This window comes from Pseudophryne corroboree, chromosome 6 (assembly GCF_028390025.1).
Source record: "Pseudophryne corroboree isolate aPseCor3 chromosome 6, aPseCor3.hap2, whole genome shotgun sequence".
NCBI classification, from domain to species: Eukaryota; Metazoa; Chordata; class Amphibia; order Anura; family Myobatrachidae; genus Pseudophryne; species Pseudophryne corroboree.
Genome location: NC_086449.1, coordinates 25,027,865 through 25,050,156, shown reverse-complemented (window position 1 = coordinate 25,050,156; position 22,292 = coordinate 25,027,865). Strand labels below are relative to the sequence as shown.

Below are 22,292 nucleotides of genomic sequence, written 5' to 3'. Positions count from 1 at the left end.
CCACCAGCCTATAAGAGGATATTGCGCTTTTCCAGAAATAAAACGGCATCACGAACTACGGATCGTACAAAAGACACACCGTCCACTCATACAGACATGAGAGACAAAGGACTGGGGCGGGGAGGGGGGGGACCAACCCAGCGGCCGCCTGATAATACAGACACGATGATGGAAGACGACACAGCTTACAACAAACTCACCCGTAGGATCTCGCGGCAGATGTAGGCGATGCAGTCCTCCTTCAGAGCGTTCCCCTTGGTGTTCTTCACCAGGTCCGTGACTGATCCAGCACCGCAAAACTCCATAACCAACTGCAAGGAGAGTCCACAGCTAAGACATACACAGCAGAAGTCCATAGGTGGAGCTTACAAGCGGTTCATGAAGGGTAGGGGGTAGATGACCTGGGCCACAATGTAGAATGGCAGCGGTGTGTCTCAGCAGCACATACCCATAAGAATAGGTGGATAAACACTGCAGAACGCTACCGGAGCAGTAAAGTCTGCTGTGGTTCCAGCCCACATTATAACCCCATTACCCTGCGTTCTGTGCTGTCTCTAGGCCCTCGGCTCTCACCCATAGCTGGTCATCGTTCCCCGGAGGACTCTTCTTGATGAAGGCTCCATAGTAGGTTGCGATGTTCCGATGGTGGGAATACTTCTTCAGCATGTTAATTTCCTGCTTAATCTCCTCCTCTTCGTCCTAAAACACAAATCAGGAGACGCAGGTAAGGCACAAAGTCACCATCTAAATCACCTGGTTTCCTTAGTACATAGCGACCAGGAGAGAACAGATGCCGTGGCGCAGCACCCGGAGCAAGTAAGGCCACCTTAGAGGTAAAAGCACAAACTTTACTATAGGAGCAATATTATACACCAGGAACCATTAATGTGTTTGTCGTCTAAACTATCATTCCGACAACGAATGAATGAATGGTGCTTCTATATCTTGCATCACTGTAGGACTGCTGAAACCCAAAGCTTGTGCAACTGGCTTGCAGTCTACTAGGTAACAAAAAAAATTCTGTAAAAACTGCAGACAGGTGACTCATGTCATTATAGCAAGCGTAACAGACACCACATTTTACTTATGGGGTGTACATCGTGTGGCAATGCCCATTTAGACAGTGTCTCCGGGATTTTGCAGCCACTACAGCTTCTTTCCACAGAGGGACCAGACTTTTAAGTTGAACAATGCTGCAGTAGAAAGCAGGAGTGCGCACAACGTGGACAATTCTGGTGCGTCACCTTCTAAGCTTAGTTTGCGGCATAAACTGATCAACCAAGCTGTACATATAATGTACCAGAAGGCCGACGCATTTCACTAGAACGTTATTAGTGCAGAACGCGACATCACATTTCCTCTTACCTCAGTCACGTCCATGACTTTAATCGCGGCGAGCTGCCCCGTCTTGACATGACGACCCTATAAGAAAACAAAGTAGAGAGGTTCCACAAATGTACCAGACACTTCCATAACTTGGTAAGGACTCTGTATCCTGTTCTGTAGGCCACGGATCTGATTGTTGTTCAGTATGGATAGAAACGCAAGCAACATCAGCGGAAATACACAGTATTATCTACAGCCGTACACCAAATTAATCTTTCAATTCCCATGATAGGGTGTTGGGTCTTGAGGCCAGTAAGTCTTCTGCTGGCCAACCACAACTGCTTAGTGGACGGTAGAACCATCACCCTGGAAGGCTCTTCTTCCGGCACAATTATAAAAAAAACGGTGACCCATCACATGACCACTGAGAAGCTCCATGACTGACTGGCTCTGAGATCAGGTTACGCTCTCCTAGTGAACGTGTATGAGAGCCAATAGGCTTCCAGACCAGGTCCTACAACTACAGGGAGAAATGCAAGGAGCGCAAAGTTTGAGCTTCAAGTTTCAAAATGTACAATACACTTTTTTGGGGTTTTGTTCAGAACAACACGGATATCAGTTTGCAGCTGCCTGAAGGCCTAGACCGCAGTCAAGCAGGTTTCAACCGCTGAATTATTGCTCTGGGGCAAGAGTAAGGGACATAAGACGGTAGCGGTTCTGTAACTTGCAGAGTAAGCTGTAAGGAGAGGTCAGGGAGGACAGAGGTACAGTAACTGCCTCTTCCACTCCACCATAGGAGGTTACGGACGTTCCTCATATGATCGTACGATCAGTTATCACCCATCTGCATATACTGCTAACCGTCCGTACACACACAACGATGCACCAATATATCTGTAGATATATTGGTCATCGTGTGTGCTGCAAGGCCGACGTGATACGTCTGTGAACGACGGCGTTCACAGACATATCGTTGATACATGCTGGCAGACGGACCAGCAATATATTGGCTGTTCAATAGAACGGACTATATATCAGCCAGTGTGTTCCCGCATTAGATTCAGTCTAGGGTGCAGCTAGCTGTGGAATAACTAAGTTAAACAGTTAAAAAAACAAAAAAAAGTTGAACAAACACTGAACATTCAAGGAAAAGGTCATTGTAAATCTAAGTAAAATTACTCTCAAACCACTTAACACTCTGTTTTTTTTTTTTTAATATGCTGTGACTACAGGCACAACACCGTGTGGTCTTCATCTAAGTAAGCTGAACCAATGCAGTAAATCACACACACACAACAAAGATATAGGGAGGTGAAACAGCTAAGAGGTGCTAAAGCATGCCTAGCATCAAGATTCTCCCCCAACATTCCCATAGGACAGGAAAAAAACCACAGTTAACACTCAACGCATACACAAACACACCTCATGGTTTAATCTTCATGTTTACTTCAATTAAAAACCTAATGTATTTCCCATTATTGAACAACTTCTGACTGCTCAATCATCTTCAGCTAGTGTAGAAAGAATTTTTTCATCTTTTGGTTTAGTTAATTCGAAGCTACAAAACATACTAAAAACTGAAAAAGCATCTACAGCAAACTAGTGTTTTTATTCAAAATGTTTAATGCCAGTGACATATCCAGTGCTAATGCTTAACTCCTTTTTTTGTGTTTGTGCGTTTCTCTGAAAAGTACTTTTGCATGTTTTAATTATATTTAGTCTAAAATTGGTTTTATTGAAAGATTTCCAATAAATCATATCAAAGCAATAATAACTTTGGATTGTTAATGTTAGAAAGCATTAAAACATGGTTGATCAAGGTTTCTAATACATAGCAATGTTTCACAGTATTATAACAAACAGGATTACTTTTTTTTCCCATTAAAACGTTAATGCAAAAAAAAAAAAAAAAAAACAACTGGTTTAAAAAAATCAAAAACTATTTTTGCTATTTTTTTTTTAAAAAAAGCTTTTTTTTTCAACCTTGCATCTAACCTTATAAACATCACGTCTCCCATCCCCCACCCACCCACCACCACCCCCCAGGCCTTGTTGAAGTAGGGGTACCTTGATTATCACCTGCTGAGAGAATACAGCTTGTGAATTGCCGTTAGCACCGCCTCCCTGTCTGAGGGAGCAATTGGCAAGGCAGATATTAGGAACCGGTGGGGTAGGGACGCCTCGAATTCCAGCTTGTACCCCTGAGATACTATTTGCAGGATCCAGGGATCCACCTGTGAGCGAACCCACTGATCGCTGAAATTTTTGAGGCGACCCCCCACCGTACCTGGCTCCGCCTGTGGAGCCCCACCGTCATGCGGCGGACTTGGAAGAAGAAGCGGGGGAGGACTTTTGCTCCTGGGAACCTGCTGTTTGTTGCAGCCTTTTTCCCCTACCTCTGCCTCTAGACAGAAAAGACCCGCCTTTTCCACGCCTGTTTTTCTGGGTCCGAAAGGACTGAACCTGATAAAACGGCGCCTTCTTAGGCTGTGAGGGGACATGGGGTAAAAATGCTGACTTCCCAGACGTTGCTGTGGAAACTAGGTCCGAGAGACCATCCCCAAATAATTCCTCACCCTTATAAGGCAACACTTCCATGTGCTTTTTTGAATCTGCATCTCCTGTCCACTGGCGAGTCCATAAGCCTCTCCTAGCAGAAATGGACAATGCACTTATTCTAGATGCCAGCCGGCAGATCTCCCTCTGTGCATCTCTCATATATAAGACTGAATCTTTTATATGGTCTATGGTTAACAGGATCGTGTCTCTGTCTAATGTGTCAATATTTTCGGACAGTTTATCTGACCAAGCAGCGGCAGCACTGCACATCCAAGCTGACGCAATAGCCGGTCTCAGTATAATGCCTGTGTGTGTGTATACAGACTTCAGTATCGCCTCCTGCTTTCTATCAGCAGGTTCCTTGAGGGCGGCCGTATCCTGAGACGGTAGTGCCACCTTTTTAGACAAACGTGTGAGCGCTTTATCCACTCTGGGGGTGTTTCCCAACGTGACCTATCCTCTGGCGGGAAAGGGTACGCCATTAGTACCTTCTTAGGAATTACCAATTTTTTATCAGGGAAAGCCCACGCTTCTTCACACACTTCATTTAATTCATCAGATGGGGGAAAAACTACGGGTAGTTTTTTCTCTCCAAACATAATACCCTTTTTAGTGGTACCAGTAGTTATATCAGAAATGTTTAACACCTCTTTCATTGCCTCAATCATACAGTGAATGGCCTTAGTGGGCATCAGGTTTGACTCATCGTCGTCGACACTGGCGTCAGTATCAGTGTCGACATCTGGGTCTGCTTGAGGTAGCGGGCGTTTTAAAGCCCCTGACGACCCATGCGATGCCTGGACAGGCACGAGCTGAGAAGTCGGCTGTCCCACATTTGGCATGTCGTCGATTTTCTTATATAGGGAGTCTATACGTGCACTCATTACTTTCCATAAGCCCATCCACTCAGGTGTCTGCCCCGCAGGGGATGACATCCCTTCTAAAGGCATCTGCTCCGCCTCCACATCATTATCCTCATCAAACATGTCGACACAGCCGTACCGACACACCGCACACACACAAGGAATGCTCCGAATGAGGACAGGACCCACAAAAGCCCTTTGGGGGGACAGAGTGAGAGTATGCCAGCACACACCAGAGCGCTATATAATGCAGGGACTAACTGAGTTATGTCCCCTATAGCTGCTTTTTATATTATATATGTAATGCGCCCAAATTTAGTGCCCCCCCCTCTTTTTTTACCCTTTTCTGTAGTGTAGACTGCAGGGGAGAGCCAGGGAGCTTCCTTCCAGCGGATCTGTGAAGGAGAAATGGCGCCAGTGTGTCTGAGGGAGATAGCTCCGCCCCTTTTCAGCGGCCTATTCTCCCGCTTTTTTCTGGATTCTGGCAGGGGTATTTACCACATATACAGCCTCTAGGGCTATATATTGTGGTATTTTTGCCAGCCAAGGTGTTTTTATTGCAGCTCAGGGCGCCCCCCCCCCAAGCGCCCTGCACCCTCAGTGACCGGAGTGTGAAGTGTGCATGAGGAGCAATGGCGCACAGCTGCAGTGCTGTGCGCTACCTTGGTGAAGACTGATGTCTTCTGCCGCCGTTTTTCCGGACCTCTTCTTGCTTCTGGCTCTGTAAGGGGGACGGCGGCGCAGCTCCGGGACCGAACACCAAGGACTGGGCCTGCGGTCGATCCCTCTGGAGCTAATGGTGTCCAGTAGCCTAAGAAGCCCAATCCGGCTGCAAGCAGGTAGGTTCGCTTCTTCTCCCCTTAGTCCCTCGCTGCAGTGAGCCTGTTGCCAGCAGGTCTCACTGAAAATAAAAAACCTAAAACTATACTTTATTTCTAAGGGCTCAGGAGAGCCCCTAGTGTGCATCCAACCTCGGCCGGGCACGAAATCTAACTGAGGCTTGGAGGAGGGTCATAGTGGGAGGAGCCAGTGCACACCAGGTAGTCCTAAATCTTTCTAGAGTGCCCAGCCTCCTTCGGAGCCCGCTATTCCCCATGGTCCTTACGGAGTTCCCAGCATCCACTAGGACGTTCGAGAAAACACAATTCTGACCCAAACTCTCTCTCAAAGTACAGTCTCATCTCCCATGCCCCTCCAAGCTACTTGAGAGACTTGCCTACACTCGCCTCACACACTTTCTTAACTGACACAGCCTACTGGACCCACTTCAGTCAGGCTTTCGTGTCCAACACTCCACAGAGACAGCACTGACTTAAGTAGTGAATGATCTGGTCACTGCTAGATCCAAAGGCCATTACTCACTTCTTTTTCTCCTAGATCTCTCTGCTGCTTTTGACCACTCTCTACTTATGCACACACTACAATCCCTAGGTCATCAGGACACAGCCCTTTCTTGGTTTCTATCCTATTTAATTGCTCCTTCAGTGTTCGTTTCTCTGAATCTACCTCCTCTTCGCTACCTCTCTCAGTTGGAGTACCGCAAGGCTCAGTCTTAGGTCCTCTGCTTTTCTCTATCTACACCTCATCTCTTGGCAAACTAATCAGCTCCTTCGGAGTTCAGTATCATCAGTATGCGGATGATACTCAAATCTACCTATCCTCCCCAGATCGGTCACCATCGTTTTTGATTCGGGTTTCTGAATGCCTTTCTGCTATTTCATCTTGGATGTCATCTCGCCACCTCAAACTCAGCATTTTTAAAACAGAATTATATTACTGTCACCGAAGAGTAGTTACCAACCTTCTATCTCCATAACCGTTGACAACGCGACAATCTACCCTACCCAACAAGCTCGCAAACTAGGAGTCATCCTTGACTCTGAACTGTCCTTTGTTCCCCACATTCGGTCTTTCTCTAAATCATGTTACATGCATCTAAAAAACATATCCAGAATTCGACCTTATCTTACACAAAACACTGCAAAAACTACGCAAAATTTCAAGCGTTCCCTGAAAATTCACCTATTCACACAAGCCTATCAAATTCCTCAACCACCCACATAACAGTCAGCAGCACTCGTATCTAATTACATCCTCCCAGGACTCTTTGTAATCCGGTAGGACCAGTGTTCATAAAAATGCGCTATGGCGCGTATTTTACCCGAGAACCGATGGTGGAGACTCAAATAAAAAGCCGCAGGGTCCCTCAGGACGCGCTCTGACCAGCAGCGCTGTCCTGTGCTGTCAGTCAGTTTCAGTCTTCACGACAGCAGAGGGAGGAACTTGGAAGGGGAGGAGACCATGGAGAGTGTTCTCCTGCCCCGCCTCCCCTCACCGTCTGCTCCGCGCTCACATGACAGGAAGCAGCCTACTGTAGCAGCAGCTGTGACCTCCGTGGGCAGGCTGGTGACAGGAGGAAATCCACGGTGCCCCTCTGGTGAGCTACAGGAGCCAGGCTGCGGAGGAAGCAGGAAGATGCCAGCGGTAAGTGGCGGGAAAGAGGCGGCTGCGGGTAATACAGAATGAGGGCGATATGGGCAGGCTGGAGTAGAGTAGAGGGAAGTTCCTGCAGGAGCAGACCCGTCCCGTGCATTCCCTCTAACCTGCCGCTCTGTATTGTAATCGGCTACTCTCATTCCAAGGACTAGACTCACCCACTTCTTACCCACCACCCTGTCACCCGCTCCCCTCTTCCACGATACCCTGTTGGAGCTCCACAGGGCAGAGGAACTGGGGAGTACTGGAAGGATGTAAGAACTGCCACCTCCCCCTGTGTGTATAATAACTGTGCCCCCGGACCTTCACTGTGTGTATAACTGCCCCCCCCCCCTCTTCCCCTGTGCTCTGCCTGGCGCAAAGTGTAGAACGTGCTCTGCCTGGCGCAAAGTGTAGAACGTGCTCTGCCTGGCGCATAGTGTAGAACGTGCTCTGCCTGGCGCATAGTGTAGAACGTGCTCTGCCTGGCGCATAGTGTAGAACGTGCTCTGCCTGGCGCATAGTGTAGAACGTGCTCTGCCTGGCGCATAGTGTAGAACGTGCTCTGCCTGGCGCATAGTGTAGAACGTGCTCTGCCTGGCGCATAGTGTAGAACGTGCTCTGCCTGGCGCATAGTGTAGAACGTGCTCTGCCTGGCGCATAGTGTAGAACGTGCTCTGCCTGGCGCATAGTGTAGAACGTGCTCTGCCTGGCGCATAGTGTAGAACGTGCTCTGCCTGGCGCATAGTGTAGAACGTGCTCTGCCTGGCGCATAGTGTAGAACGTGCTCTGCCTGGCGCATAGTGTAGAACGTGCTCTGCCTGGCGCATAGTGTAGAACGTGCTCTGCCTGGCGCATAGTGTAGAACGTGCTCTGCCTGGCGCATAGTGTAGAACGTGCTCTGCCTGGCGCATAGTGTAGAACGTGCTCTGCCTGGCGCATAGTGTAGAACGTGCTCTGCCTGGCGCATAGTGTAGAACGTGCTCTGCCTGGCGCATAGTGTAGAACGTGCTCTGCCTGGCGCATAGTGTAGAACGTGCTCTGCCTGGCGCATAGTGTAGAACGTGCTCTGCCTGGCGCATAGTGTAGAACGTGCTCTGCCTGGCGCATAGTGTAGAACGTGCTCTGCCTGGCGCATAGTGTAGAACGTGCTCTGCCTGGCGCATAGTGTAGAACGTGCTCTGCCTGGCGCAAAGTGTAGAACGTGCTCTGCCTGGCGCATAGTGTAGAACGTGCTCTGCCTGGCGCATAGTGTAGAACGTGCTCTGCCTGGCGCATAGTGTAGAACGTGCTCTGCCTGGCGCATAGTGTAGAACGTGCTCTGCCTGGCGCATAGTGTAGAACGTGCTCTGCCTGGCGCATAGTGTATAACGTGCTCTGCCTGGCGCATAGTGTATAACGTGCTCTGCCTGGCGCAAAGTGTATAACGTGCTCTGCCTGGCGCAAAGTGTATAACGTGCTCTGCCTGGCGCAAAGTGTATAACGTGCTCTGCCTGGCGCAAAGTGTATAACGTGCTCTGCCTGGCGCAAAGTGTATAATGTGCTCTGCCTGGCGCATAGTGTATAATGTGCTCTGCCTGGCGCAAAGTGTATAATGTGCTCTGCCTGGCGCAAAGTGTATAATGTGCTCTGCCTGGCGCAAAGTGTATAATGTGCTCTGCCTGGCGCAAAGTGTATAATGTGCTCTGCCTGGCGCATAGTGTATAATGTGCTCTGCCTGGCGCATAGTGTATAATGTGCTCTGCCTGGCGCAAAGTGTATAATGTGCTCTGCCTGGCGCATAGTGTATAATGTGCTCTGCCTGGCGCATAGTGTAGAACGTGCTCTGCCTGGCGCATAGTGTAGAACGTGCTCTGCCTGGCGCATAGTGTAGAACGTGCTCTGCCTGGCGCATAGTGTAGAACGTGCTCTGCCTGGCGCATAGTGTAGAACGTGCTCTGCCTGGCGCATAGTGTATAACGTGCTCTGCCTGGCGCATAGTGTATAAAGTGCTCTGCCTGGCGCATAGTGTAGAACGTGCTCTGCCTGGCGCATAGTGTAGAACGTGCTCTGCCTGGCGCATAGTGTAGAACGTGCTCTGCCTGGCGCATAGTGTAGAACGTGCTCTGCCTGGCGCATAGTGTAGAACGTGCTCTGCCTGGCGCATAGTGTAGAACGTGCTCTGCCTGGCGCATAGTGTAGAACGTGCTCTGCCTGGCGCATAGTGTAGAACGTGCTCTGCCTGGCGCATAGTGTAGAACGTGCTCTGCCTGGCGCATAGTGTAGAACGTGCTCTGCCTGGCGCATAGTGTAGAACGTGCTCTGCCTGGCGCATAGTGTAGAACGTGCTCTGCCTGGCGCATAGTGTAGAACGTGCTCTGCCTGGCGCATAGTGTAGAACGTGCTCTGCCTGGCGCATAGTGTAGAACGTGCTCTGCCTGGCGCATAGTGTAGAACGTGCTCTGCCTGGCGCATAGTGTAGAACGTGCTCTGCCTGGCGCATAGTGTAGAACGTGCTCTGCCTGGCGCATAGTGTAGAACGTGCTCTGCCTGGCGCATAGTGTAGAACGTGCTCTGCCTGGCGCATAGTGTAGAACGTGCTCTGCCTGGCGCATAGTGTAGAACGTGCTCTGCCTGGCGCATAGTGTAGAACGTGCTCTGCCTGGCGCATAGTGTAGAACGTGCTCTGCCTGGCGCATAGTGTAGAACGTGCTCTGCCTGGCGCATAGTGTAGAACGTGCTCTGCCTGGCGCATAGTGTAGAACGTGCTCTGCCTGGCGCATAGTGTAGAACGTGCTCTGCCTGGCGCATAGTGTAGAACGTGCTCTGCCTGGCGCATAGTGTAGAACGTGCTCTGCCTGGCGCAAAGTGTAGAACGTGCTCTGCCTGGCGCATAGTGTAGAACGTGCTCTGCCTGGCGCATAGTGTAGAACGTGCTCTGCCTGGCGCATAGTGTAGAATGTGCTCTGCCTGGCGCATAGTGTAGAATGTGCTCTGCCTGGCGCAAAGTGTAGAATGTGCTCTGCCTGGCGCAAAGTGTATAATGTGCTCTGCCTGGCGCAAAGTGTATAATGTGCTCTGCCTGGCGCAAAGTGTATAATGTGCTCTGCCTGGCGCAAAGTGTATAATGTGCTCTGCCTGGCGCAAAGTGTATAATGTGCTCTGCCTGGCGCAAAGTGTATAATGTGCTCTGCCTGGCGCATAGTGTATAATGTGCTCTGCCTGGCGCATAGTGTATAATGTGCTCTGCCTGGCGCAAAGTGTATAATGTGCTCTGCCTGGCGCAAAGTGTATAATGTGCTCAGCCTGGCGCAATATGTATAATGTGCTCTGCCTGGCGCAATATGTATAATGTGCTCTACCTGGTGCAATGTGTATAATGTGCTCTACCTGGTGCAATGTGTATAATGTGCTCTGCCTGGCGCAATGTGTATAACGTGCTCTGCCTGGTGCAATGTGTATAATGAGCTCTGCCTGGCGCAATGTGTATAATGTGCTCTGCCTGGTGCATTGTGTATAACGTGCTCTGCCTGGTGCAATGTGTATAATGTGCTCTGCCTGGTGCAATGTGTATAATGTGCTCTGCCTGGCGTAATGTGTATAACGTGCTCTGCCTGGCGCAATGTGTATAATGTCCTCTGCCTGGCGCAATGTGTATAACGTGCTCTGCCTGGCGCAATGTGTATAACGTGCTCTGCCTGGCGCAATGTGTATAATGTGCTCTGCCTGGCGCAATGTGTATAACATGCTCTGCCTGGCGCAATGTGTATAACGTGCTCTGCCTGGCGCAATGTGTATAACGTGCTCTGCCTGGCGCAATGTGTATAACGTGCTCTGCCTGGCGCAATGTGTATAAGCGGCAAAACTGTGGTGTAATGTGAATTGGCACTATTATGTGGCCACACCCCTTCCCCCACAAAGCCACGCCCCTAAACTTTTACTGCGTGCTTATGGCACGCACTGTCCCCGATTTATAATATGGAAGGGGGAGCATCAACTCACTTTCTGCCAAAGGGCGCCATAATATCTAGATACATCTCTGGTGCAGAATGCCCTGTATACTACACAGCCCAGCAGCACTGCGCCCCTCTCCCCCCCCCCTGCAGCACTGCGCCCCTCCCCCACTCCTTCCCCTGCAGCACTTTTGTATTGCCCAAATCAACTCTGTTTTTATATTTGAATCATTAATAAGATTAATAAGAACCTTCATTCCGATGGGACCCAGAAAAGGACAGGTAGGACCCTAATCTTTTCGTCTCAGCGCGATCACTGTAGGACCGCTATGCTATAGATAGCGACTGCCCTTGTGTATCAGTCTTAATCCCTTTAGAGTGTAAGCTTGTGAGCAGGGCCCTCCTACCTCTATGCCTGTGTGTTATTACCCAGTTTGTCTTATCACTGTTGTTTCCAACTGTAAAGCGCAGCGGAGTATTCTGCGCTATATGAGAAACTGTAACTAAATATAACGGCACATTCGTGGTAACTATTCCATATGCATACAGCCAACCGGAGGACGCAGACACAGCACCGATCCCTAAACATGTACAGACGGAGAAACGCTCAGCATGATACATACACATCGCGGTATAGCTGGTGCGGCTAGTGTGCCCGCGACTAGAACGCATGCGCACATCAATAGGAATTAATGTAGCAATTGCCGGCTGCAAATAGCCACAGGATGGCGCTCAATGCAGCAAGACTGAATACGGCTACATCTATATACCTGCACCTGTACTGTACTATACGTGTCCATATACCAGCACCAGATTACCCATCACTGCTCAAGTACCTATTAGCGTCACCCTGCAGGGGGAGGGGCAGGCTCATAGCCCCCTCTGTCTGTGTCACCCTGCAGGGGGAGGGGCAGGCTCATAGCTCCCTCCTGTCTGTGTCACTGTGTCACCCTGCAGGGGGAGGTACAGGCTCATAGCTCCCTTCTGTCTGTGTCACTGTGTCACCCTGCAGGGGGAGGGGCAGGCTTATAGCTCCCTCCTGTCTGTGTATTACTGTGTCACCCTGCAGGGGGAGGGACAGGCTCATAGCTCCCTCCTGTCTGTGTCACTGTGTCACCCTGCAAGGGGAGGGGCAGGCTCATAGCTCCCTCCTGTCTGTGTTACTGTGTCACCCTGCAGGGGGAGGTACAGGCTCATAGCTCCCTTCTGTCTGTGTCACTGTGTCACCCTGCAGGGGGAGGGGCAGGCTCATAGCTCCCTCCTGTCTGTGTCACTGTGTCACCCTGCAGGGGGAGGGACAGGCTCATAGCTCCCTCCTGTCTGTGTCACCCTGCAGGGGGAGTGACAGGCTCATAGCTCCCTCCTGTCTGTGTTACTGTGTCACCCTGCAGGGGGAGGGACAGGCTCATAGCTCCCTTCTGTCTGTGTCACCCTGCAGGGGGAGGGGCAGGCTCATAGCTCCCTCCTGTCTGTGTCACTGTGTAACCCTGCAAGGGGAGGGACAGGCTCATAGCTCCCTCCTGTCTGTGTCACCCTGCAGGGGGAGGGACAGGCTCATAGCTCCCTCCTGTCTGTGTCACCCTGCAGGAGGAGGGGCAGGCTCATAGCTCCCTTCTGTCTGAGTCACTGTGTCACCCTGCAGGGGGAGGGACAGGCTCATAGCTCCCTTCTGTCTGTCACCCTGCAGTAGGAGGGACAGGCTCATAGCTCCCTTCTGTCTGAGTCACTGTGTCACCCTGCAGGGGGAGGGACAGGCTCATAGCTCCCTCCTGTCTGTGTCACCCTGCAGGGGGAGGGACAGGCTCATAGCTCCCTTCTGTCTGTGTCACCCTGCAGTAGGAGGGACAGGCTCATAGCTCCCGTCTGTCTGTGTCACTGTGTCACCCTGCAGGGGGAGGGACAGGCTCATAGCTCCCTTCTGTCTGTGTCACCCTGCAGTAGGAGGGACAGGCTCATAGCTCCCTTCTGTCTGTGTCACTGTGTCACTCTGCAGGGGGAAGGACAGGCTCATAGCTCCCTTCTGTCTGAGTCACTGTGTCACCCTGCAGGGGGAGGGACAGGCTCATAGCTCCCTTCTGTCTGTGTCACCCTGCAGTAGGAGGGACAGGCTCATAGCTCCCTTCTGTCTGTGTCACCCTGCAGGGGGAGGGACAGGCTCATAGCTCCCTTCTGTCTGAGTCACTGTGTCACCCTGCAGGGGGAGGGACAGGTTCATAGGGGTGTAGTATGGCTGACCGGCGGTCTCCTGACCGCCGGTCAGCATACCGACGCCGGGATCCCGGCAGCATACAGACGCCAGGATCCCGGCGGGAAAGGGCGAGTGCAGCAAGCCCCTTGCGGGTTCGCTGCGCTCGCCACGCTGCGGGCTCGGTGGCGACCTACGGTCGCCACGGGTTCTGTTCCCACTCTATGGGTGTCATGGACACCCACGAGTGGAAATAGTCCCTGTTGGTCGGCATGCCGACCATCGGGATAGTGGGTATCGGGATGCTGGAGGAGGTCATGTGACCGTCGGTCTCCCGACCGTCGGTCACATGAATACCACCCGTTCATAGCTCCCTTCTGTCTGTGTCACCCTGCAAGGGGAGGGGCAGGCTCATAGCTCCCTTCTGTCTGTGTCACCCTGCAGGGGGAGGGACAGGCTCATAGCTCCCTTCTGTCTGTGTCACCCTGCAGGGGGAGGGGCAGGCTCATAACTCCCTTCTGTCTGTGTCACCCTGCAGGGGGAGGGACAGGCTCATAGCTCCCTTCTGTCTGTGTCACCCTGCAGGGGGAGGGACAGGCTCATAGCTCCCTTCTGTCTGTGTCACCCTACAGGGGGAGGGACAGGCTCATAGCTCCCTTCTGTCTGTATCACCCTGCAGGGGGAGGGACAGGCTCATAGCTCCCTTCTCTCTGTGTCACCCTGCAGGGTGAGGGGCAGGCTCATAGCTCCCTTCTGTCTGTGTCACTGTGTCACCCTGCAGGGGGAGGGACAGGCTCATAGCTCCCTTCTGTCTGTGTCACCCTGCAGGGGGAGGGGCCGACTCATAGCCCCCTTCTGTCTGTGTCACCCTGCAGGGGAAGGGACAGGCTCATAGCTCCCTTCTGTCTGTGTCACTGTGTCACCCTGCAGGGGGAGGGACAGGCTCATAGCTCCCTTCTGTCTGTATCACCCTGCAGGGGGAGGGACAGGCTCATAGCTCCCTTCTGTCTGTATCACCCTGCAGGGGGAGGGACAGGCTCATAGCTCCCTTCTCTGTGTGTCACCCTGCAGGGGGAGGGGCAGGCTCATAGCTCCCTTCTGTCTGTGTCACCCTGCAGGGGGAGGGACAGGCTCATAGCTCCCTTCTGTCTGTGTCACCCTGCAGGGGGAGGGACAGGCTCATAGCTCCCTTCTGTCTGTGTCACCCTGCAGGGGGAGGGGCCGACTCATAGCCCCCTTCTGTCTGTGTCACCCTGCAGGGGGAGGGACAGGCTCATAGCTCCCTTCTGTCTGTGTCACCCTGCAGGGGGAGGGACAGGCTCATAGCTCCCTTCTCTGTGTCAGCGTGGATAGGGTTACAGAATCTATCTGGCAGGAATCCATGTGAACAGAAGACGGAAGATTAAATAACAAGTATTATCGGCATCATCTGAGCATGTAGCCATACACACAGCAGATGTCACGCAGAGCAGTGAAACCCCTCCCACTACAGGGTGAGAGAAGAGCTGGGTGTGTGCCGATGTACAGAACAGCACAGCCTGCAAAGAATTGCCTGTTGCTATGGCAGACACCCCCACTCATTCTCTGTTTCTGCCCCCTCCTCCTCCTCCTCCTCTGCTTACTCTGCATTTTCCCCAATGTTTGCAGTCTCCAGGCGGCAGCGCCGTATAACAATGCTCCGTGCAGAACACATAATAAGGGGGTAGCGGCATGGGGGAGAATACTGCATACATAAGACTCACTACCTGCAGCAGAGACAGGCTGAATTACACAGCGTCGTGGAGAAAAGAGACAGGCAAAACTAGACAGCATCATTGAACAGACAGAGAGATTGAATGAGACAGCGTCATGGAGCAGAGAGATAACTAGACAGCGTTGTGCAGCAGGGAGAGAGAGAACTAGACAGCGTCAGAGAGAACTAGACAGCGCTAGAGAGCAGAGAGAACTAGACAGCGCCAGAGAGCAGAGAGAACTAGACAGCGCCAGAGAGCAGAGAGAACTAGACAGCGCCAGAGAGCAGAGAGAACTAGACAGTGCCAGAGAGCAGAGAGAACTAGACAGTGCCAGAGAGAGAGAACTTGACAATCGTGCAGCAGGGAGAGAGATAGAACTAGATCGCATCATGTAGACAAAGAGAGAGAGAACTAGACAGCAATGTGGACCAAAGAGAGATAGAAATAGACAGCGTTGATGAGCAGAGAGAAAACTAGACAGTGTTGTGCAGAAGAGAGAAACAGAACTAGACAGCAATGTGGAGCAGAGTGTGAGATAGAACTACACAGCATCATGGAGCAGAGAGAGAGAACTAGAGAGCGCTGTGGAGCAGAGAGAACTAGACAGCGTCAAAGACCAGAGAGAGAACTAGATAGCATCCTGCAGCAGAGAGAAAGATAGAAATAGACAGCATCATGGAGCAGAGAGAAATAGAACTAGACAGCGTTGTGGAGCAAAGAGAGAGATAGAACTAGACAGCGTTGAGGAGCAGAGAGAGAACTAGACAGCATCATGGAGTAGAGAGATCAAATTAGACAGCGTTTTGGAGCAGAGAGAGATAGAACTAGACAGCGTTGAGGAGCACAGAGAGATAGAACTAGACAGCGTTGAGGAGCAGAGAGAGATAGAACTAGACAGCGTTAAGGAGCAGAGAGCTAGAACTAGACAGCATCATAGCGCAAAGAGATAGAACTACACAGCATCATGGAGTAGAGAGATAAAATTAGACAGCGTTTTGGAGCAGAGAGAGATAGAACTAGACAGCGTTTTGGAGCAGAGAGAGATAGAACTAGACAGCGTTTTGGAGCAGAGAGAGATAGAACTAGACAGCGTTGAGGAGCAGAGAAAGATAGAACTAGACAGCATCATGGAGTAGAGAGATAAAAGTAGACAGCGTTGTGGGGCAGAGAGAAATAGAAAGCATCATGGAGCAGAGAGAGATAAAACTAGACAGCATTACGGAGTAATGAGTGATAAAACTACACAGCATCATGGAGCGGAGATAAATAAAACTAGACAGCACTGTGGAGCAGAAAGAGGGATAGAACTAGACAGTAGCGTGTAACAGAGAGAGAACTAGACAGTGTCACAGAGAAGAGACAAAGCGAGAGAGCTAGACAGAGAGGTATATACACGTGACAGAGCGAGGTCTCACCTTATACACCTGCCCATATGTCCCATTTCCAACCACTTCAACAAGCTCAAAGATGCCAGCGGGGTCCTGGAAAACATTACACACAGCATATTACAGTATAACCCTGCGTGCTGCAGTGACAGTCTCATTTACACACGTGTTACATTATCACAGAATGGTGTGTACGGCTGCATCTCCTCTGAGACACTCTCTGTACACAAGAGCTGACACTTTTCGTGTAAGTAACTACAGATATACTCAGTGTGAGGAAACCAGGGCTCAAGTACGCCGGGCGCTACAGTGTGTTCTAATACTGTACATGTACTGTATATTAAAGCTCTGTATCATGAATGCCGCTATATATTGTGAGTATACAGTATGACAATGTGATATAATTATCAGTTATGTATTTGACAAAGTGTATTTAATCCTTTGCTAGTAGAAGCCACCTGTGGTACTGTAAAATGTGTCCTTTGCAATCCATGAGTATAACTAGATTGTGAGCGGCCTCCGATTCTCCTGTCTAGCACAAGTTCTAACCTTGCTGCTCGTGCCTGTGATATGCGAATGCCTGTATCCTCACACGCAGTACACATAGGAGACGCAGACCTGCAGGCACTGGACTCTGGAGAGGCTCTGACATAACAGAGGATACATGGGTATGAGCAGCTTCAGCGTATCCTGGTGGAGCGCTGAGTACCGGGGATCAATCATCTATAGTCACTGGCATGGTCAATCAGCACTTAAAACGCAATAAATAATAATATATAGAATATATCGCCCTCCTTGCCTGGTAATCTGTATATACTGCACCAGAGAGGAATGAGGGAAGGATATACAGATTACCAGGCCTGGAGGGCAATATACTCTATATATTATACCCCCATTCCTCTCTGGTGTAGTATATATAGATCACAGGCATGGAGGGTGATATATTCTATATATTATACCCCCATTCCTCTCTGGTGTAGTATATACAGATCACAGGCATGGAGGGTGATATATTCTATATATTATACCCCCATGCCTCTCTGGTGCAGTATATACAGATCACAGGCATGGAGGGTGATATATTCTATATATTATACCCCCATTCCTCTCTGGTGCAGTTGTCAAAGTCAGAAAAATATCTCTATACACACTGCCATATTTGCACCTCACACTGGTCCACGCTGCGCATGCGTGCGCTCTCCCGTGAAGGCGCATACCCGCTGTTGCGTGCACCCGCTGGTGCACGGTATGCGTATTTACGGTAAAGTTTGTGTAGTCGTAGCGTGCGACTCAATCGTTACATATTTTCACAAATAATGTATTTTATAGATCATGGTCCCTTTGATAGATTCTGAAAGTTTGGTTAATATAGAATGTTTATGAACAAAGGAATCCCTCTTTGTTTGATACGAAGGGTCAGATAGGAGTAATACAGTGGTGTTTAGTATCCATCGGAAGAATATTTAATTAGAAATATTCCGGTGTTGGTTTGAAGCAGATCAATCGCTCGTGCAAATAGTTATGGACATAAGAAGTTTATGAACATTTACTTTATTTGCACTTTATTACCCATGCGGCGGGAAACCCAGTTTCCCTCCCACCTGAGCAGTTGGAAATAGTCACAGCCCACCTGTATGAATCAACCTATGACCTTTTGTTATAATGCGAAGCCAAATTCCTGTGTCCAATGAACAATGAGATTGTAGGGACCATTGAATTGTATTGTGTGTGGGGCATAAATAGCAGGCCGACCATATCCAACTTCACTCTCTTCAACGGTTCTCATTGCTGATAATCGGGAGCTGGATATCGAGGCGCATGCGATCGTTCCCCTTGTGCGTAAGTTCTCTCCGTAATCATATTGTCTTACTGTGAGCCATTTCTCTCTCTCCCTCTCTTCTCTTTCTCTCGTATTTTTCCTTGATTAGACTTGAATTGTATTGTATTGTATTTCCTGTGTAGTTATCTGGTTAGTTGGTTTATGTTATATTGTAGTGTATGCTTTGTACTGTGATTCCTTTTGCAAGTATAATAGTCATAATACACATAATAGGTTTCGGACCCTAAGCCCAGGTATCTGTGTATTCTTTATAGTGTTAAGTACTCCCTGAGCATCGGTGACACTCAAGCAGCTTTGTAGTTAATCAGGTTACACAAGGTTGCACTTACACTTTGTCTCTACATTAAGGTTTGCTGTGTATTTCATTGCTAAAGGTATAGATATAAAGGTTTAACGTTGTGAGCGTCTGCATCGCTGGTGATCTCCTCGTGGTCCCGAGCGCTGCTACGCTATAGCGAATCATTACGATAAGTCAACAGCCAATAGTCTGCCTGCCTGCGATCACTTGGCCGTGAGTGAACGTGACGCCTGAGCGTCTCGATCACAGCTAAGCGATCGATACGCAACTTGCGTACCCTTACGGTACTTCTTACGTAGATAGCGTACATTGTTCTTAGACCTCATAAAGGGTTATATACACGATAAATATTTAGCTTTATCAATTGGCGGCTCGTCCTGTCCTTCACATATCTGCACTAGGTAGATCAGCAGACATTATCCCTCAGCAAAGGGCGGGAGGTTGTCTCGTAGTGCTGACGGGATAAGCGTCTGCTTCGCTTAGATAAAAGAGTGCTGAAGGAATCCGGGAACCGGAGGTAAGATCAAAACGCTAGTGTCTTTTAAAACTGTTTATTTTTCTGTCTTGCGTACACACGCACGCACACATATATATCTGCATTTCCGTTTCATTTTCGTATATCATTCTCCTGTCTGCCAGTTTTATAGTTGATAAAAAAGTGCCAAAAGAGATTTGCTGTTATTTCATAGTTTAAGAGTAAAGGTAATATAGTTAAAAGATAGACAAACACACAGTTTTGCCTGGGAGATAAGGCGAAGTCAGTGTGTTGTGTGGTAGATGACCAGGGATCATCTACATTGATAAAAACATAAATTGTGTTACGGTGGATCTTTGCTTTGCGTACACGTGTCCCTAACAAAAGACTTGTGTACGCAATCCAAAGGCAGACGCACGCAGCGTACATTACGCAACGGAGCGTCCGGTTACGCCCACGTAGCTCAAGTCACGATAAGTTGATTTTTAACGCAACGCGATAAGTAACGCAAAGCGGTAAATAGCGCCACAGGCGATAAATAACGCAAGTCTATTTTTGGAAATCCAAAATTTAAATTAACAGATCCTGCTCCTAATTGGTAACACAGCTGGGCTAAAGAAAAATTTCTGCGCAGAAATAGAAATAGAAGCAAAAGTGTACATGTGATGAGTGAGTGTTTTTGTATTACATAAGTTTATATAACTTAAAGGTTGAACCACAAGAAAAGTCGAGTACTCGTGAGGTACACGCGTGTAAGTGACGTGCACGGTGGCTAGGGAGGCATCCTTGGTTAAACATAATATTTGAGCATTAGAGTATAGCGGACCAGTATAGAAAAAGACCAGGAGGTCAGACCAGGAGGTCGTACAGAACAAGACCAGGAGGTCATAGTAGACCAGCAGGTCCAGGTACAGTAAACAGGGAAGTCCGCTATACAGTTCAGAGGCACAACACCAAGAGAAGGGTTGGTGCAAGACCCATATAGGCCGTACAAGCTCTGGCTGAAGGAATTCGCAGTCGTAAGTTTCGATTCCATTGGTCTTTCCGTACACAAGCTTAGTTGTTTGTGTACTGAACGACTGGACCGCACGTAATTGTGTACAGTAGTTAGTAATCTGACCTAGTACCATTAGAGTAAAGGGGTCACAAACGCTATTTGTACATTCTGACGTGATTTGTGTAATTTTTTATTTTTCAAGAAGGGAAGTTCGCTGGTCACTCAGGAACTATCTGACAAACCTCACCTTTACTGGAAAGAGTAAGTGTTCTGCGGATAACCCTCGCATGTTCCAGTAAACAACGGTTTTTATAGGTGCCCTGGGTCGAGTGCGCCAGCACCATATCGGTGTGATCAGGTCGCATTGGTCGGCGTGGGCGAGTGAGTGGGGTACTCGGTAAACCGCCACCGTCGGCCTATTGTGAACAATCTGGTTTTCTGTAAGGGTTCGCTGAAGACCTTGATATAGAGATCAGAGGTAGAGCAAGCAACACCTGCAGAGTTATGGGGGCCAGTTGTTCAGGTAGGGGGCGATCAACCTCGGTTCGGGTTGATTCAGTGGTCCGACCAATTGGGTCGGCCAGGTATATCATGTGTGAGAAATATGGAAGTCACACAGAGGTTTTATGTGATGAATGGGAGAGAATGACGGTACAAGACCGGGAGAAATTCCCAAGAATAGGGAGCTTCAGCCCAGAGGTGTTACAAAATTTAAGGAGGAGGATATGTCTCATAAAATCAACAAAGAGACGAGTTCAGCATTATGATTATTTACAGTTGTGGCAACAGGAAGGTGAGATACAGAGAGGTTTGGCTCAGGCGTCGGGATCTGGCTCTAACAGAAAACTGATTGCCACGGCCCCGCCGCCACCATATATATCAGGAGAGAAGTTGATTACGGAGAAAGACGCACTAAGGGGTAACACAAAATCACTTAGTAACTGTGTAAATGTTAATGATAATGTTAACCCATTAACCCATGCAAGTATTAACCCGTGCAAGTTGTACCCTGTTTTGAACTTTCCTCAGGAGTGTGATCAAGAGGACGAATCGGCAACGATTTCAGCGCTCTCTCTAGCAGCCACCATAGCAGAGACCACAGTAGGCACAGCTCCACCCACGAGATTAGTAAAGGCCCCTAGCGGAGGGATAGGTGAGGTCGTATCAACTGGTAAGTACGGCACCATGCATTATGCTGAAACTATTTCACCACAGCCTGTAGAATCTACACAGAATGAGGTTGTTAGAATTACTCCTGTTAGGGTAATAGCAGTTCCCAATGGGAAAACAGATGTATCAGGAGCCACTCCCATAAGGAACATTGCCATGTACAGCCCATTTTCCCGAATGGAATTAAGGACCATAGTGTCTGAATTCCCTGACCCTAGAAAAGATTTAGTTGCCAGCCAAAAATACATCACAGACTTAGGAAACACTTTAGAGCCCAATAATAAAGATTGGCAGATATTGCTAAAAGCTTGTTTACCCTCCAATGTCGACTCAGCTCAATTTTTAGCTGATTGTGGACTAGATCTGGATGTACCTCTTACAGATGTGTACAACAAAGATAACGTAAGAAGGATAAACTTACAGTTAAAGGAGCATTTCCCAGCAGTTGTTAAATGGAACAAAATATTTTCCATTAAACAAAAAGAGTCAGAAACAGCTGCAGAATATTTTCACCGGGCACTATTAGAAATGGCAAAGTACACTGGTATAGAGGACATTAGGACAAATCCAAACCATCGAGAAGTAGCAGTATCTGTACTAATGGATGGTTTGAAGGAAACATTAAAGGCAAGGGTACAGACCACGCAACCATGTTGGCGAGGTCTGTCAGTGTCCACTTTGAGAGAGGCTGCTATTGATCACGACCGAAACATCACCAGGCACAGGGAGTCGCAGAGTGATAAGCTAATGTCAGTAAGTATACAGGCTCTGACCACAAAGCAGCCTGCGTATGTACCATCCAACCCTGTGGGTAAGTCAACTATGATAACATGTTATTCTTGTCAAAGACAGGGACACTATGCACGAGACTGTAGAGCGAAAAATTCGCAAAGATCATACCAACCCCCTAGACAACGACACGACACACGACATTGGGAGCAAGGTCCGCAGAAACGGAGTTATGAGCCACATACAGGGGAAACAAAAAGATATCCCCCAAACAGAGACTGGCATGCCTCTGGTAGTTCCCAACTATCTCCCTCACAAATAGTTG

The 22,292-nt window shown here is 49.2% G+C and overlaps 1 protein-coding gene across 6 annotated transcripts in view; it reads right to left on the bottom strand.

Moving 5' to 3' along the window:
- MINK1 (misshapen like kinase 1) overlaps positions 1-22,292 on the bottom strand; it is a 116,863-nt gene that overhangs the window by 46,360 nt on the left and 48,211 nt on the right. For all 6 annotated transcript variants that reach the window (XM_063930786.1, XM_063930784.1, XM_063930785.1 and 3 more), the window contains exons 2-5: positions 16,489-16,554; positions 1,366-1,422; positions 574-699; positions 201-311 (exon numbers count right to left, since the gene is read on the bottom strand). In XM_063930786.1, coding sequence (XP_063786856.1) covers positions 201-311; positions 574-699; positions 1,366-1,422; positions 16,489-16,554 — 360 coding nt within the window. The remainder of the gene's footprint in view (positions 1-200; positions 312-573; positions 700-1,365; positions 1,423-16,488; positions 16,555-22,292) is intronic.